We start from the raw sequence: 17,820 nt of genomic DNA, 5'->3' as shown, positions 1-17,820 counted from the left end.
TCTTGTATAGTATACGGAAATTATCTTTTTCATATTTTCCTTTAATTTCAAATGGAGAATATCATATATTTCCATCTCATGGAATGTATACATATATTTCCATCTCATGCAAAATAAAGAAACTGTCCAACACTCAAACCTAACATAAATTAGAACAACATTCTCCACCCAATGACCATCAGCACAAGTGCGTAAATTACAGGTTTGGACACGATCTTGTTGGTAGCATCATCAGCTTGAATATGCTCAATCACATTGAAGTTACCTGTAGGAACTCAAAGCACTCAGAAGAACGTTCCGTAACATTCAGAAGAGAATGAAAAGCAGAAGTCATACAACGTTTTACCTCTTTTAGGTCCGTAGCTACATCCACCCTCAATCGCTTCTCGTACATCATTCACTGTCGCCCTGTTGATGAATACAAACTGTTTTAAGATTCCGTTGATACAGTCTAGCACGTGGCTCGTCTCAGTTAGGCATGGCCCGTTGCAGTATTGATCTGTGAACTCCGGTGGCACATTCAGTTCTCCACTTTGAGTGAGCCTGTGGGCTTCATCACAGCTGCTGTATATCTGCATATGGGTTGGGTTGCCTGAATTCAGTTGTCTGGTAGTAATGAAGTACTTTCAAGAATTTATGTCTACGATGGCAAGAGCCTTACATATTTGTCACTAAGACATTCAAGGGCTTTGCTGAAAATGAGAGGAGTGGTGCCTATGATTCCGGCCTGAGGAAAGTACTGATCTGTTTCTCCTTCATTTTCTGCTCGAGGCAAATACTCGTTTGCAACTACTCCTGCAGCACCAAGATGGGGATATTCGAATGCTAGTCCTGTCAGAAATATCAAGAAAGCATCAATCTCTGTATATGAAAAAGTCGGTTCTTTTGATTTGGAAGTAATGCTGACAGTTCGACTATGCATACCGGATTTGCAAGAGGAAACAAAGATGTAAATCAGAACTGAAACCAGAAGCCAATAATAAGCTGTTGCTGAGAAAGCCATTTCACTCTTGAGTTAAACACACCAGCACTAAAGAGCAAGATTCAGGCTAAGCATATATAGATATATGAACCACAGACTATTTCCAAGTTTTGCCCAGATACGGAAGGGCTTTCCTGTCAGAAAAGATATATTTGTCAAGCAAATGACATATCTTATAGCAGAAGTATTTAGTGTCAATCAAGAAACAAGGAGCCTGGAAGGCTCAAAAAGTAGAAAAATGGTAAACTATAGGTAATCTGCTTCAAATATGGTTATAACTGGACAAGGTTAGAAGTGTCAATGAGGACAGGATGGTTGGACTACACTCACCAACTTCATATACTTTTTCAAGCAGCAGCAAATCAAACCTCTCATCAATACCATGTAGTACAAGTAATGGTCTATTTTGGCATATAATTGTATAAGATAACAAGGACGAATATTTCTCATCAACACTCAACTTGTGTACAAGATTTAGCACTTGACATATATAGCCAATTCAGTGCTCCGCATATATTATTAAGGGCAAAGCTTTCAACCTGTCTTAGCACCTTCTCTACCATTTCAATTCAGAGAAAAATGCGTCTTAAAACAAGAAGCAACCACCTAGAAAGTTTTGTACTCAACTCTCTTCCCTTGTTCACTAAACATCAAGATACTTATAAAATTTAACCAACAGTAGTGGAATGTTACAATTTTATTAGAAAATACAGAGTGTATACAGCCCATTGAAGTTCTGACAAAAGGCAAGCAGTCTCGAACAATTTATACAAATATTTTCCCTGTTTAAAACTACTCAGGAGTTACCTAGATTTAAAGGTAATGTACAACAAAGAATCAACAAATAAATTGAAAAGTAATGAACGCTAGTCTGAACTTCTTGTGGGATGTGCTAACATGTGTCGCTCCAGGGATTTGCCATGTGCTTAGATGCGCGGATTGTCCGGTCACCAACGAAATGGTAAAGAAAATCAGCATTCATTTCTTCTCCGGACTGGGTTAATAGCAATGCGGATCCACGATTTGCGGACATGAACAGTTGTGTCTTCTGAATCCCACTGATGAAACATTTTGCAAATATGTACCCAACTTCAAGCCCCACGCCAACATAGAGTTCAAATACTGACCTGAAAAACCACCAGGCCCATTGAAGCATCACACTAAGATTGCTTAGATATATACCAGTTGGAGTCTTCGAGCAGAACTCTTCAATTGCTCTTGTTTCATCATTGGAGAACTAGACACTCCCCATAGAGAAGAATGTCCTGATAACACATGAGAAAAATATCAGTATCTTCTATAAACATACTAGGTCAGCAAGTACTCATCATCAAATATTGTTGATTATCAAAATGTCATAATGTACGAGATTGGACATTCTAGACTAACAGTTGAGATTCCCATGGTAAACACTATTTTAAGAAGGTAGTTGGCTTACATTTGTGAAAAGTGGCTGTTCTGTGATTAAAAAGTGTGTAATTTCCTATTATTCTCTGGAGGTAAATAATAACCACTCCAGCAAATGGAGCGCTTCAAATTCTTTAATCAAGAATGCACATAGCATACTGAACATTATATGGACTCAGTAACCATCTCAAACAAAAACTCAGATAAGCAACCAGTGTTAAAGCTCAAAACAGAAGAAACCATAAAAGGCAAAGAGTATTTCGGGGTACATAATTGCATACCTCCATGATGTCCAAACCCATGCAAACTTACTGAAGCTTGTGAATCACTTTGATAAACAACTAAGCAACTAAAACAGGCATTGACTTCAGCACCAAGACCTTCTCTTAGAATTCCAACCATACATCTTGGGTTTCTCGAGGATCTGCCACATCCATGAATGAAGTACATGTATAAGCAACAGCAGCACCCAAAGCCATATGATTCACAGAGCAAAGCCAACTTGTGAAACTCTTTGATGCAATGATCAACCAACCAAAGCACCAGATTTAACAGGCATCGGTTTCAATGTAATTCCCTTCTCTTTGTATTTCAACCATACATCTTGGGCTTCTTGAAATCTTCCTGACTTGATTAAGGCATCAATGAATGAATTGCACGCATAAGCATCAGGCTGACAACCATTTGCCTCCATTGAAGAAAACAACTCTTTAGCTTCAAGAAATCTCCCGGATTCACAAAATGCATTAATAAAAGCAATGTAGGTGAAATTATCAGGACGCAAGTCCAGCTTTAACATGCTTGCTAGAATCCTCTTTGCCTTATCAATTTTATTAATTTTGCAATACTTTTGTATTAGAGCATTAAAAGTATAAAGATCAGGCTGTATTCCATCAAGTTGCATCTTTCTCAGTAGTTCCATTGCTCTGACATGTCCAGAGATGCACACTGAACGGATTAAGCTATTATATGTGATAGCATTCGGAGTTATTCCCCACTCCACCATTTCCAAATAACAATCAAAAGCATCAGTAATCTGATTAACCTGGCAAAGGCCATCAATTATTGAATTGAAAGTGAACAAATCTGGTTTAAAACCATGACCTAAGAGCATCACTAGCATTTCTCGTGCCTTGTGTACATCCCGAGCCTTACAATACCCTGCAATAAGGGTGTTGAAAGTAACAAGATTAGGGAGAATACCTCTTTCAGACATCACTCCTAAATTTTCTATTGCTCTGTCCATCATGTTAGCTTTGCAAAAGCAATCGATCAGCATGTTATATGAGAAGACATTTGTGACAAGTCCTTCCTGGAGTATCCAACTTAAATATCGATTGCCCTCCCCTTCTCTTCCTAATTTGAACAGAACCTCAACAAGTGACAGACAAGGACTTAAATCCACCTTCACCCCACGGTTAATGAAAAACTCAAACATCCGACAAGATTCCTCAAGATCCAATCCTTTAACCAAACAAGACAGAGCGATGTTAGCTATCAAACTATCAGGAACATAACCTTGTTCATCAGCTGTTCTCAAAAATATAGCTGCATGCTTAGGTAAATAATTATTACAGAGGCAATAAACTATACTATCATAAACCACTTTAGGAAGACTGCGCTCCCTATTCACCCATCTCAGTAATGATTCAAAAGCCTCGTTTGGAGGCACAGAACGAAATACTCCATTGATCAGTGACCTATATGTTGCATCATTCGGCCTCACATTCCTGGCCTTCATTTTGTCAATAAGCCTAAACGCATCATCTAGTCTTTTAGCATTGCAATACCCATCTATTAAGATAGTATAAGTGAATACATTGGGTGAGTATCCCAACCCCTCCATCTGTTTCACCAGGCGTATGGCTTCGTCCACTACACCAGCCTTACAAACTCCATGAATAAGGATGTTATACGTAAATCTATCCCTTGTACAGTTGTCCACCTCCATTTGCTGAAACTTCAGGTAAGCCAAATCAAGTGAATTGGACTTTACTAGCCCATCTATCACGGCATTATACAACCTCGTACTAGGACCAATCCCCAAATAAGAGACCTGCTCAAAAACCTCGGAACAATACTTCGCCAATCCCAACCTTCCCCAACTACCAATAAGAGCACAAAGCAAATCCTCATTCACTCTGCAGCCCGAACTCCTAATCTCCTTTATCAACTCAGCAGACAACAAAACCGGACCCTTCCTATAAAGGGAATTGCTTAAAGCACTCAGAATGGACTGATTCCTAGCGAGCGAAGCACTGACATTGGAAAGCCAAACGTAAAATCGCAAAGGGCATAAAGCGTTTTCTTGGTTCTGCAAAATGCTAACCACAGTCTGAGTATTCAAATTAAGCCTCTGAGACTTAAACTCATGATTCAGCAGCAAATACCAGTCCTTCCTCAACAAAATTTCAGAGAAAAAACGATGATCAATGGGCTTTGAGACAAACCTCTTCTCAAGAGCAGAAATTGAATCAAATTTCGTGTCCTTGAACTCAAGTTTACCTGTGAAAGAAACTACAGGGTTCTGAGCAAGGCTTTTCGCAGGTTTCACTTTCGAATGTCTTGGGAAAGTTGGTTTATTTGAATTGTTAATTCTTTGTGCAAGGTTTTGGATTTCAGGTGCAGCCCTAGAAGCCAAAGACGAAACCTTTCTCATAGGGGCTCTGGCAATGGAGGAGGAATTGGCTGTTCGGCTTCTGCAAAACTGAACCGGCTTGTAAAACGAGCTGACTAAAGCTTCTTCGACTTCAATCTCGTATGCTGGCCGGCCCATCTAGGTTGCATTACCACATGTCCAAATCCAATTTTTTAATTTTGTTTTCAATTGATCCATTCTTTTTTATTTGACATATACACTTAAGATTGTCCCACTTTAATTAAGGTGGATTCAGTTATTCTAAATAAATAATAATTTATATTGGGCTTTGAAATAATAATTCAATCCTCATAATATAAAGTAAAGAAGTATTTAATAATTTATTTAAATTAATAATAAAAAATAAATCAAATTTACCGGCAGATGAAACATGCTAAAAAATAGGACAATAATTCATATATTTACTTATGTGATCATATAACATTACTCGTTAATACTAAATATAATGAGTGAGGAGTATGTCGGAAATGTTTAACTTTAAGAAATTAAACACATGTACATAAGTATGTAAATAATGATCTTTTGTTAGTAGTATTAGTTTTTTTTTTTTTTTTCTTCTCAACAAACAGTATCATCTTATAATTATTTTAGAAAAACACTTTGAAACATTTACAATAAATTATTTAATCAATACCGAATATTGGAGGAATATGTATTAGTAAAATGGTGGCCAGGGGGGGGGGGGGGGGGTGGATTATTGTTACATTTATATATCTTTTTCTTCCCAGATTTGGAGATTATTTTTTGAACACTTAACTTTGAGGTAAAATTATAATGATTTTTTTTTAAATTTAACATAATTATAAATATTGCAGTCGTCTTGACTTTAATGATCATCTAACAACAAGCTCAATTTATTAGTTTTTGTTAGATTTTCATTTAAACTGACAAAATATTATTGTGGACTAATTACAATTTTATTGGCTTATATATATATATATATATAAATTGACGGACTAAGTGGACAATTTTTTAAATTTTATCATCTACTCCATCCGATTTCATTTTATAATTTTTATATTTAAAAAAATATAATAAGGGCAAAATTGATAATTCTAAATAACAATTCAAGAATTACATAATTTCATCAAAATATAAAAAAATACAACAAAAAAAATATTTATAATAATGTATAATTAGAGAAAAATTGGTTGCAATTTACCTTTTTGAATTTTAATAATATGTGGGAGAAGAGTAGTAGAGAAGCAAAAGTTGTGATAAATTATAATACAGCCCAACAAATGGTGCAAGTGCAACTAAATGATACCTTCTCCCCAACACAGCGTACGTACTATGCTTTTGTAGATCAAATTACATAACATAATAATAATAACAATAGAGAATTAATTAGATGTACAAGTAGGCCTTCGTGGAGGTAATTGTTGATGGGGAGTTCTCTGCAAAATAACATCAAATTATGTACTTAGATACCTAATTCATTTATTTAATTATTAATTCATATGTACTATAACAATAAATTAATGCATGTCCAAAAATTGAAATTTACCTGCAATTTTGGCCTTAGTGTCTCTATAGCCACTGTGGTTTGTTTATCGACTCCTGCACCTTGCTGATAATTCAAACCAAATTACAATAATAATAAAAAAAAAACAGAGAAATATATATGTATTACCTAATTACCCCATATTTCATTAATCAATTTCCATTATTTCAAAATATTTAGAAAATAATTACCTTGCATAAAGCCCAATCTGCCGAGTCAAAAAAGGCCCTTTCATGATCCTAATTTTGCAAAATTAAAAAAAAAATGATTCCATTAAAATTTTCCCATAAAATGAAAAAATAATAATAATAATAATAGTCGGACTTGCCTTTGAGATAAGAGGCTTCTTCTTGGGTACAAGTCCTCCATACTTGTTATCAATCGGTGCAGTCTGTAGTAATAAGGATTAATTTACGTGACCCCAACTACCATTTTTTTTCCTAATATTTTAAATTAATTCAAATAAGTCACGTAAGTTATAATAGTTTTGAATTATTTTTTAGTGGTTGGTGTGATATGAACTTCACCTTCCCGCCTAACTCAATTTGACTTCCGTACCGTAAAGAAATAAATTATTACGATAAAATCGTGTTTGAGATAAGCAAATGAAAGATGAAGAAGCAATTAGTTGAGGGGTTAACTACCAAGAAAGCAATAATGAAATGCAATGAGTGGATTACCGACATTTATAATTAGGATTAATCTGTAATTGGTGGTTGCTTAAGAGTGAGTGGCTAATATGTTTGATCATGTAGCAATCACATATATATATATATATATATATATATATATATATATATATATATCACAAATTGCAAGTGATCTATCTACCACTTGATGGACCACAAGAGGTGCTAAAGGTAGACCATCTCGCACGTGAATGCTCCCCCAAATTAAAGAATCTTCAAACTTTTCTTTATCAACTATTCTAAAAGAATCAAATTCATCATTTTCTATTTTCTTTGCATAAAAACAAGAAAAACCAAAGAATTAAGTTTATATCACAATCTATGTAATTTTCATTAGCTTAATTTATATTTAAACAAACTAAGCACTATGAATATAGACATATTATTATTATTATGATTAATTAGGATAATTTATATATTATAATTTATAATTTTGAGGCTTGCTATGTCACACACAACACACACGTAAGCATACAAACAAACTCATACATATATAGACCTACACACATATTTAATATATATATATAAATAAGAAAATTGATAGATGAAATCGTGAATGACACGACAATCATATTAATATTCTGGGGCTATGATGGAAATGTGGGAATACTGTTATGACCTTATCGGTGGAAAATATCTAATGATATCAAATATAGAAGAGAAAAGAAGAAGAAGAAGAAAATATTAGGGATGTGTGATACCTCTTCCTGATCTTGAGAAGAAGCACTATACTCTTCTCTTCTCTTGTAATCCTCCATCAGACTGCCCCTGTGTCCATATCAATCATTTTCAATTACACAACAATCATATATATACACATGTAGAGAGACAGAGAGAGAGAGTTACAGGGAAAAATGCAATACACAAACAGAGGCGCAGTGAAATGGGTTTGGGGAAGGACGGAACAAACAAATATAAGACCAAAGTTGAAATGAAAAGGAAAATTTTATTTATTTTTTTATTTTTGATTTCTGAAAAATGAGAGAGAGAGAAAATGACAATGGAAAGCATACAAACATATATAATCAAATTAAAAAGAAAAAAACAATAAAAGGAAGAAAGAAGAAGAGAATCTGGAATACCTTAATGTGGAGGAAAGTGGAGAAGCAAGCAAAGGGGAAAGAAGGAAATAAATAGAGACAAACAAGATATATACATATATATATAGAGAGAGAGAGAGAGATTGGTGGAGGGTGGAAATGTTGGGAAGGATTGAGTAAAAAAAAAAAAAAAAAAAAAAAACAAAAAAAAGGATTGAGTAAAAAAAAAAAAAAAAAAAAAGACTAAGACAATAATAGTATTCGTATACAGACAAGTATATATAGGGATGTATGTATAGTGTGTGTATTTGTGTGTGAAGCTATGAAAAGCGAGGGCTGTAGGTTAGGAGAGTATTGGTATAGGTATTAGTGTTAGGATGGATATCATTATCAACATCAGTTGGAGCCTTAGCTTAACCCACACCCTACAATTCTTCCACTACTACTTATTCCTTCTTCCCATTTCTCCCTTTCTATTATTATTATTTGCTGTTTATATTTTCCCATGATCTTTTTTCCCTTAAATCATATTCTTGGAATTTAACAGCTTCCAACTTTGAAATATATTTCCTTTTATACCAAATTAAACACCCTCATCAAAATATGACTGTAAACGATTCGAGTCATGCCCAATACATCATTATTCATGCTTATTTTCGAGCTTGAAAATCTGTCTTTGACTTTGGTTTGATTATTATTTGATACTTATTTAAGTATATTTTATTATGTTTGTATTAATTGAATCGAGCTCCAATCGAACTTGAAAGCTTATTATCGAACAAAACTTTTTATTCAAGTTTTGATTTGTTAAGTTCAACACATCAAATTGGAACGTACTCTTATCGATCATTTCGATCGAGTATCGAGTAGTTTTTCTCTTTTTTCTTAAAATAAAATAATTAAATATCCCATTGTATTTCGATAACTTTACACTTAGTAATTTACAACATAATATACAAAGGAAAAAACAAAGTTGTCAAGAAAATTGAGTTTTTGGTTGCAATTAGATGTTACATCCCTATCATATTGATCAATTTGATAATAATTTCACATAAGAATCAATCCAACGGTACCATTTTACAAGTTGACAAATTTAACGGCCACTTCATATTTTTTTCCAAGTCATACTATATTTATTCTAATTTATTCCATTTGTATTGGGGGTTTCCTATTGTATTATGATCAGTCAATGTGACCGTTTCCCAACGGCTAAGGAGCATGATAGATGATAATGACACCAATTAATGATGCTAAATACATGGCATCATCTCAATTAGGTGCATAAATTTATTTATTTTCTAAATTTTTCATGATTGTATATTTGACGTGACAAAATATATTTTGCACTCCTAATCAGTGCACTTTGTCTCACTTACACACCTGGAGTATGAGAGGTAACAAAAAACACTCGTTTTTTAAGGATGTAAGTATAATTAATTATTTTTTAATTATAATTTTGGTAGTTATAAGTATGTAGCTGAATGAGTGATTAATATCTTTAATGTAGTGATATATATAATCAATATTTGGATACATAAAAAAGGAAAACATGCACAGAAATATTTGGTTCAATAGTAATCACCCCTTTCATTTCAATTCATATGACAAGTACCATTTCCATTTTTTACACTTGATGACTGATGTGTTGAAACAAATTAAAATCATTACATTTTTCACTCACAAACTAATTATGAGTTATCATATCCAACTTATTAAGACTTAATTTGTTTCCTCCATAGCATTTTGGAGTAAAATGGTATGTTTAAGATCATCCCCAATGTGAAGATTGTGTTCACCTATTGGGATTCTTCGAATCCCGAATTGATCCACAATGCTCAAATGGTTGCATGCATTAATATGAACCCTAACTCGCTGTTTCGATTTTGCCGCCACATCTACTTTCTCAAATGCTATCAGTTGTTTCTCCGGGCCAACTTCTCCGACAGACGATGTGGTCGAGGCGAACACCATTATTGTATGTGTTCCATCCATTTCTCCGATGTTTTCCACATCAATGTGCATCCCCAAGTTTAGAGTCTCACAACTTGTGTGTGAAACCCTAATTGCTTTACTCAATAGAGTGGTGTTCTTGGAAGCTTTTAGGCTTGTAAAAGGAATTGAAATTTTGGATGGGCCATTGGCAAGAGTGTGTCTGAAGCTGGTGTAACTTAGCCCATACCCGAATGGGAACACAACCGGCCCCTTGTAAAACCTGTAAGTCCGACCCGGATAGCCTCTTGATGGATCAGCATGCATGGCCATGTCTGTCATGGGCACCTTGGCTAGATAATCTTGTGGGTACCATGTCATAGGCAACTTTCCCCCTACAAATATAGCACATAAATTTTTTAATTTTTCAGCGTACCCATTTGTTGTTCTTAGTGTAATATTATCAATTATGGAACGAAAGATGGTCATATGTACCTGGATTGATTGTCCCAAATAAAACATCAGCAATTGCGGTTCCTCCGGATTGACCCGGATACCCGGCCCACAAAATGGCAGCAATCTGTGGATCATTTTTGGCAAACGTAACATCAATTGGGCCACCAGACATTAGGACCAATACTACGGGCCCTCTAGAGGCCTTGGCTACTCTTGATACAAGCTCTTGTTGATGTCCCGGCAAAAGAAGCCCATTTCGATCAAGGGCTTCACGTTCGATCACTTGGCTAAGACCCACAACTAGGATCGTTGCATCAGCGCGTCGAGCAGCCTCCTCAGCCCCGCCAAATTGATCGTTACTGGCACAGCTTACGAGAGTGCATCCCGTTTCATGAATTGTCTTGGCATATCTTGATATACCTTGTAACGGAGTGGTGTAGCCACACGGAGTTCCTAAATTAATTCGAAATAATTTAACAAATAATGATCATATCCACAAATACGATAAAAATTAGCCATGTTCCTACTTCCTACTATAGAATGTAAATTAGGTGTACCGGCATAGTTTCCTATCATTGTGTCCGTAGCATCTGAGTTGGGCCCAATGACGGCCACAGTACGGTGGCGAGTAGTAGACAACGGCAAAGCCCGGTTTCGATTTTGTAGAAGAACAATGCCTTGTCGGGCTGCTTCAAGGGCCAGTTGTTGATGGGCTGGGGTGCACACATCCCGCGGTCCCAAATTAAGATAGGGCTGTCTTGGGCCATCAAACATACCCAAGCGCATCTGGACTGCAAGCAAATTGGCCAAGGACCGGTCTACATCAGCCTCACTCAATTTGCCGCTGCGAATGGCTCCTTCCGTGTAGATTGCAAGGAAAGGCCCACAATCCAAATCCAAACCTGCTTTAATTGAAGCAGCTGCAGCATCCTCAGGTGTGGCAGTGTAATGTTGATCGTTGAACAAGACTCCAACTGAATCACAGTCTGATACAATGTACCTGTTTTTTATCCCCCACGATATTAGGAAAAAACAAATGCTAAAGAATATTGGTTTTTTTTTTCCCAAAAAAAATAAAAAAAGGTAAGAGCTTGAGAAAAAAATTCATATTATTATCATATAAAAATGTGATAAAAGATGGGCGCTAACCCGTTTAGACGCCATTGGCCGCGAATAGTGTTGCGAAGGAGATTGGGATCAGCACAAGTGGGCTTGCCATTGACCTGATTGTATGAGCACATAACACTAGCAACTCTGCCTTCAACCACACAAGCCTTGAAAGGCACATTGTACGTTTCCTCCAAATCCTGTTTGCTTACCTGCATATTAAGTTACAATAATACATCTTACGTTCAAGCATGGATGCAAACCTCAACAACTGCTAACTGAACATGGATAACAAGGACAGGATTATCTTCAACTAATTACTTCTGTCTCAAGTGTCAAATTATAAGTGGGGCCCAATTGAATTTCATATGATTGGTGCTGACGTACTGCTGGTAATATTAATCTTGATCATGTGGAAGAGCCGTGCAAGCAATGAACGTTTTATTTTCTTTTTTCGTTTTAATTATTTCATTGTGGTAGTAATATTAATCAACAATAACAAAAAGAGAGGGTAAGTTGCGTAAAACAGTACCCTGGCATTGAAATGGAAGCGGTCCATGCCGTTCCAGAAATCCAGATCATAGGCAGTGTAGTGTTTGCAGCAGGCAGCAACCTTGAGCCGGTTTCCGGCGGCATTGCCCTGCAGCCCCCGCACGTAGCTGGCCGCGTACTTGGCGGCCACCGTTGGGTCCTCACCGGGCGTTTCTTGACCCCTCCCCCACCTGGGGTCCCGGAAAATGTTCACATTTGGACTCCAATAGGTCAGCCCAGCCACGCCTCCATTGTACATTGCTCTTGCTTCATCAGATACCACCTAATAAGTAAATTCAACCCCCAAAATATAACATAACTCATGATTAATTCATTATTATATATAATTAGTATATGTAACGTAAATAAATGCCTTTTTCTTTTCTTTTTTTTTTTTTACAAAAAACAATAATTAGAATAGGTAAAGATTCTGAACATATTCAGATGGTTTAAATAAAATCTCAATTAGGGGGTGAAATATATAGAACAAGATGAATCGAGCCCTCTAATAATTCTGACTATATATTTGCTCATATTTATTTATTAACATATGTATATATATGTGTGTATATGTTGGGATTATAAATGGATGGACTATACATATATTCATATAATTAATAATCATACATCTCGTTTGTCATGATATATGTCATATGTACGGTCCTAAATAACTCATGTGTGGGCCAATTAAATTTGTATGTTATAAGGAATAGAAAGGAATTATGTCCATTATTTACTTATCATGATTTATATATATGTATATGATATGGTTATTTAAGAGAATATCAAGAATCTGTCAAATTCAAGTGTCTGTCCAACTTTAGTTCAATCAAAAAGCATACCCTAAAAAAGGGGGGCCCTCCCACCCCACTCATTGCTTTGTGGACCACATTTGATTTGAGTTGAGCATGCAACTACTACTACTGTTTAGGTATGGGCAAAAGAGTAGGCCTTCATATACACATACATACACATACTTGCAACTTGCAAATAATTGTATTTATTACAGCTAGACAATGGCCTGAGGATGATGGAAAGGTTGAGAGTGAGGGTGAGGCGCAGTTACCATATCATATGCATCCCAATATATACACATTATGTTCATTTCTTTTTGGACGCTTACTCTTTGTTTTTCTCTTATTATTATATATACATATACCATTACCCTGCTGTCACATGCCACTTGAAAAAAGGGTCTGTCTCCATTACATAAAAAAATACCCACCCTTGTCACATTCTTGCAGTACTATTGTCTTAATGGAATTCATCACCCCATCCCCACCAAAAAGAAAATCAGTAGAAAAATATAGATGAACCATGTCTGTCATGAAAATGACCACACACATGATTGAGAAATTTTAGGTGATTCATAGAGATAATTAATAATTAATAACTGATCAATGAACTTTCCCAACCTATATCTGACTGCTTCAGGACACACTTTTAATTATATTTATGTATTTATGTTTGGACTACTGTACATATATATATCCCTTGTACGTATTCTATACCTCATCACCAATAAATAATATATATATCACACTTGTGAGAATTCAATGCCAACATTTTATCAAACACGTGAATTCTTGTAAAAGTTTGCATTTGCATGCCCCAGATCAGAAATTCAAATTTCCCCCTGTTGCATCCGAATCTGCCTTCATTTTGTCCATAATCATCACCAACCCAAAACTAAATAAATATCATTCTCTTTTCTTTTTTCCCCCCGTATACCACTAAAATAATAAAAGAAAAATATTACGTACGAAAAACTAAAACTATGTTACATATACAAACAAACATACAAATACATATATATCTAACCTGGCCAATTGCTTCCCACAAGGAGGAGTTAAATGAAGCGGCGGTGGTGATAACTTGAGGGAAGCTGGTGGCGCCGGGAAACTGGCCTCCGAATTTGACGCCGGGGCCGGTGTTGGAGACGCCGTGAAGCGCCTCCGACCACCACTCGTAGCCCCTAATGCCTAGTCGATCCACGGGTGCAGCATTATTCACTAGTAACCTAATCTTTTCTTGCAAAGTTAACCTTCCAATCAAGTCCTTAACCCTATCTCTTATGTGAAGAGACACGCTGCAAAACGGCAGAGTTGTTGTTATGTGATTGGTTGGGTCACATGCGAATGGCGTCCGCGATTCACATGTAAATGCACATAGGAGAATGAGGAAAAATGACAAGTTTTTCTTAAGTGGGTTTTGTCCCATTTTTGAGTAGTGATAGTGTGTTTTTGTGGAAGAGAATGGTAGGTATATATATACACATATAGAGAGAGAGGGGGGTGGGGCGGGGGGGGGGGGAAGGGAACTACTTGAAATGTTGGGTATTAGATATACATATATATGATGTGAGTTTAAAGAGTTTTGATGATTGAATCTCCACGTCCTTCATGTAATCTGTGTGTGTGTGGAAAACAGTGAGAAAGAGGGAATTAAAGGAGTGTGTGTAAGTGTAACGATTGAGTGAGTAAGTAAAACACGCATTTGTTTAGTTTTCTATATATCTAAGCAAACTTAATTTTATACATACATATATATATATATATCATTTATTATGGAGGAAAAGAAACCTTTGATTTACAATTTTAATCCCTAAAGTGAAACTTGGCTATATACAAGTTTGTGGCAGACTTTATATGTGTGTAAATTTTATATATAATATTGTTAAAATAAAATATTATTATTTAATGAAGTATATAAAAATAATAAGCTAATATTAAATTTATAAAAAAAATAATAACGAAAAAAGATGCATGAAAATTAACGAAGACAAAAAGAAACAATTTCAAAAGATAGTGGGAGTGGGGGTGGAAAGTTAGACGAATAAATAAAAAAATTAAATCAAATATGAAAAAAAATAGACTAAGAAAAGGAAGACCCGAAAAAAGTATTTTCCCTTAATATCTAGTAAAAATAAAAAATAAAAAAAAATGTGTTCTTCCTTAATTATATAGTACACAAGTATATATAGATAATGAATTTCATTTATTTAAATTTTCCTTTTTTAATCAAAAGGGAGTTCATATTAATTACTTGAGCTTTATATTTTCTTTTTTGATGAGGTGTGTGTGCGTAGATAGATAAAGAATTATTGCACAAAGTGTTTCAAATATATAATTAATGAATAAAAATATGAAAGATAATTATTGTTGATTTATAAATATAGGGGTGTGTGTTATACATAATTGTATATTATAAAATATTGGTCCTATAATTTTTTGGTCAATAGCCTACGCAATAGCTTTTGTAGGTTAAGGAAGCAATAATGTGAATTATTAGTTAGCAGAAATTAATTAAGGGTACGTTAGAGCACCCACACTTATTAGCAGTATTAATTTGTTCAAACATGATTTTTTTTATCATTTTCATTTATATATATATATATATATATGAGGGATCATTAAATACAAGGCCAACTTAATTATATATCTTTTGACATATATATAACTTGACCAAATTAAATCTCAATCTATTATTGTTCGAATCAATACAAAATAATTGCAATTTTTGTACTTTATATCAGACTTTATATCCCTTCAAATTCAATATTTTAGCTACATCCATATGTTCATTTACTTACCTACTTTTGTATTTTATTATATTTTATTTTATGAAAGAAGTATTTTGATTTCCCAAATTGGTGTGCATATGGGATATGTACGGTGAAAATGATGGGACCACATAATTTTATTAATTTAAAAGGGTATTAATTCATTGGTAAAATAATAGTTTATTAATTTAAAGAGATTTGTTTTCAATTCAACGGACTTATATTATTTTTCATAAATAAAATATATACATTGTATTGATTAATTGAATGGTGTTTAGGATAAAATTGAAACCAATTACGCGGAAGGAAACACTCATAGCAGCAACAACTTTTATACAAGGGTTTTTTAAAAAATTATAATTTTATTAATTTTTTGAATTTACTAATTTAAATCTTGAGTCTAAATCGAAATAAAAAAAAATGATTAATTTATAGGATGGTGCAGCAAGTCACAAGATTGTAGGATGAGCACTGGAGCAGTAACTCAACCTGTCAAAGAAAAGTGCATAATGATCATATAGCATAGCAGCAGCTCGTCCGTGACCACAATTTCACAATGGTAAAACCGTGAATTTTTGTCCTATTACCACTTCCACTACTCACAAACTATCATGAAAATATAATATTAATAATAAAATTTAAATGGGCAATTTTTAAATTGGTATAAAAATATATTAGAAAATAATAATTTAAATTTTATCTCAATATATATATATATAATAATTACTCACAAAGAATATGCATAAGATTGTCCTTACAAATAATTATTGATTCATTTGTATATGTATAACTAATTATTTTTAACGACAATTTTATGTAAAATTATTCTTTGTCAAAAATATTTGTAAAATAATCGACATAATTAAACCAATAGAACTCATCATAACAAAACAAAAAATTTGGACTAATTAATTAGGAGCATGAAAAATTGTTACTTGATTTCTTAAGATATTTCCTAAATAATTATGGCAACGAGTCTTAAGATATTTGCAAATTTTGGCTACTCAGGAAATTATGGAAAAAGGAAATTTAAGGCCCATTTGGGGATTCTTTTGTTCTCTACTACCAAATTTCCTAAAAACAAATTCCGACAATAAATTCTTATATAATTACTTTTGTCCCTATTGCCCCATTTTTGTTTTTTTTTTTTTTTTTGGTTTATTTCTATTAATATTTTTGTCTCCACCGGTCTATTTCTACTAATATTTTTATTTTAACTTTTTAAAATAGTATTTTGATCTTATATATTTTTACTTTTTGAGATTTCAGTTTTTCTTTTATTTTTTTGTTGAAATTCACTCCAAAATACTACTCTCAAAATTTAAAATACGAAAACATCAAATAACTTAAGATATGAAAGTAAAAATGCATTTAATCCTTTAATGTATAAATCAATGGATCAATTCCTGGAATCTTCGCTTCTCTAAACAACCAATCACTAAATAAGTATTTTTTAAAAAAAATCTCTTATAATTAATCAAAATTTTCTTTTAAAAAATATATTGATATTTTTAAATCAATCAATATAATTATTACACAACACATTAATAATTCTAAATCAACCTATAAATTCAAAAAATATATATATACTACTATTAAAAATAAATTAAATATCTATTATCGTAAAATTAAATCTCACAGCCTCTTAATTAATTATAAAACATTAACTTCACCGCTCATGTGAGGTATCAAATTGGAGCAACAGAAATCTGGAAAGGATTTTTCCAACAAATAATCGAACATAACTTGATTGTGCTGATGGGAAGGAGCGGCGGATGCTGAGTAGATGTGGGTGCATTCGACAACCCCTCTTGATTGCGACATATTCCTTATCTTTTTTATTTATTTAATCATTCTTCGTTTTTTTCTGACGTGGGCCAATTTGTATATATCTCCAAACTGTCATAACTGGATCATTAAAGGTGGTGGAGTGATGGTTATTAAGATGAAAACG

At 33.9% G+C, this 17,820-nt stretch overlaps 4 protein-coding genes across 5 annotated transcripts; all 4 read right to left on the bottom strand.

The window, feature by feature from the left end:
• Positions 1-12: 12 nt before the first annotated feature.
• Positions 13-1,119, bottom strand: LOC105178913. The gene is made up of 4 exons (XM_011102498.2): positions 925-1,119; positions 662-831; positions 347-572; positions 13-265 (listed from the first exon to the last, which is right to left on the bottom strand). The coding sequence occupies exons 1-4, from the start codon at positions 1,001-1,003 to the stop codon at positions 150-152; spliced, it is 591 nt and encodes a 196-aa protein (XP_011100800.1). The 5' UTR covers positions 1,004-1,119; the 3' UTR covers positions 13-149.
• A 542-nt stretch (positions 1,120-1,661) lies between these two features.
• LOC105178911 (putative pentatricopeptide repeat-containing protein At3g16890, mitochondrial) lies at positions 1,662-5,180 on the bottom strand. The gene is made up of 2 exons (XM_011102497.2): positions 2,671-5,180; positions 1,662-2,247 (listed from the first exon to the last, which is right to left on the bottom strand). Exon 1 carries the CDS (start codon positions 5,163-5,165, stop codon positions 2,916-2,918), a length of 2,250 nt encoding a protein of 749 aa, XP_011100799.2. The 5' UTR covers positions 5,166-5,180; the 3' UTR covers positions 1,662-2,247; positions 2,671-2,915.
• Positions 5,181-6,199: 1,019 nt separating this feature from the next.
• LOC105178910 lies at positions 6,200-8,461 on the bottom strand. 2 transcript variants are annotated; one of them, XM_011102495.2, is made up of 6 exons: positions 8,324-8,461; positions 7,943-8,009; positions 6,881-6,943; positions 6,744-6,791; positions 6,556-6,618; positions 6,200-6,445 (listed from the first exon to the last, which is right to left on the bottom strand). In XM_011102495.2, exons 2-6 carry the CDS (start codon positions 7,997-7,999, stop codon positions 6,392-6,394), a joined length of 285 nt encoding a protein of 94 aa, XP_011100797.1. In that variant the 5' UTR covers positions 8,000-8,009; positions 8,324-8,461; the 3' UTR covers positions 6,200-6,391. The 2 variants fall into 2 exon arrangements, with proteins under 2 accessions (XP_011100797.1, XP_011100798.1); XM_011102496.2 differs by lacking the exon at positions 8,324-8,461 and adding an exon at positions 8,088-8,225.
• Positions 8,462-9,841: 1,380 nt separating this feature from the next.
• On the bottom strand, positions 9,842-14,592 carry LOC105178909 (beta-D-xylosidase 1). Its single transcript, XM_011102494.2, has 6 exons — positions 14,126-14,592; positions 12,306-12,587; positions 11,816-11,985; positions 11,224-11,666; positions 10,706-11,119; positions 9,842-10,605 (listed from the first exon to the last, which is right to left on the bottom strand). Exons 1-6 carry the CDS (start codon positions 14,522-14,524, stop codon positions 10,001-10,003), a joined length of 2,313 nt encoding a protein of 770 aa, XP_011100796.1. The 5' UTR covers positions 14,525-14,592; the 3' UTR covers positions 9,842-10,000.
• Between the last annotated feature and the right edge of the window lie 3,228 nt (positions 14,593-17,820).

Source organism: Sesamum indicum, unplaced genomic scaffold (genome assembly GCF_000512975.1).
Source record: "Sesamum indicum cultivar Zhongzhi No. 13 unplaced genomic scaffold, S_indicum_v1.0 scaffold00109, whole genome shotgun sequence".
In the NCBI taxonomy this organism is placed as follows: domain Eukaryota; kingdom Viridiplantae; phylum Streptophyta; class Magnoliopsida; order Lamiales; family Pedaliaceae; genus Sesamum; species Sesamum indicum.
The sequence above is the reverse complement of the archived record's forward strand: the minus strand, read 5'-3'. Positions and strand labels throughout refer to the sequence as shown.

Coding starts and splice junctions, on each gene's coding strand:
- LOC105178913 (XM_011102498.2), bottom strand. CDS start 1,003: ATGGCTTTCTCAGCAACAGCTTATTATTGGCTTCTGGTTTCAGTTCTG. Junction 832..924: donor TGTTTCCTCTTGCAAATCCG/GTATGCATAGTC, acceptor TATTTCTGACAG/GACTAGCATTCGAATATCCC. Junction 573..661: donor AATGTCTTAGTGACAAATAT/GTAAGGCTCTTG, acceptor ACCCATATGCAG/ATATACAGCAGCTGTGATGA.
- LOC105178911 (XM_011102497.2), bottom strand. CDS start 5,165: ATGGGCCGGCCAGCATACGAGATTGAAGTCGAAGAAGCTTTAGTCAGC.
- LOC105178910 (XM_011102495.2), bottom strand. CDS start 7,999: ATGGAGGATTACAAGAGAAGAGAAGAGTATAGTGCTTCTTCTCAAGAT. Junction 6,792..6,880: donor AGAAGCCTCTTATCTCAAAG/GCAAGTCCGACT, acceptor TTGCAAAATTAG/GATCATGAAAGGGCCTTTTT. Junction 6,446..6,555: donor CACTAAGGCCAAAATTGCAG/GTAAATTTCAAT, acceptor GTTATTTTGCAG/AGAACTCCCCATCAACAATT.
- LOC105178909 (XM_011102494.2), bottom strand. CDS start 14,524: ATGGGACAAAACCCACTTAAGAAAAACTTGTCATTTTTCCTCATTCTC. Junction 11,667..11,815: donor GGCCAATGGCGTCTAAACGG/GTTAGCGCCCAT, acceptor GATAAAAAACAG/GTACATTGTATCAGACTGTG. Junction 11,120..11,223: donor AATGATAGGAAACTATGCCG/GTACACCTAATT, acceptor GAATTAATTTAG/GAACTCCGTGTGGCTACACC.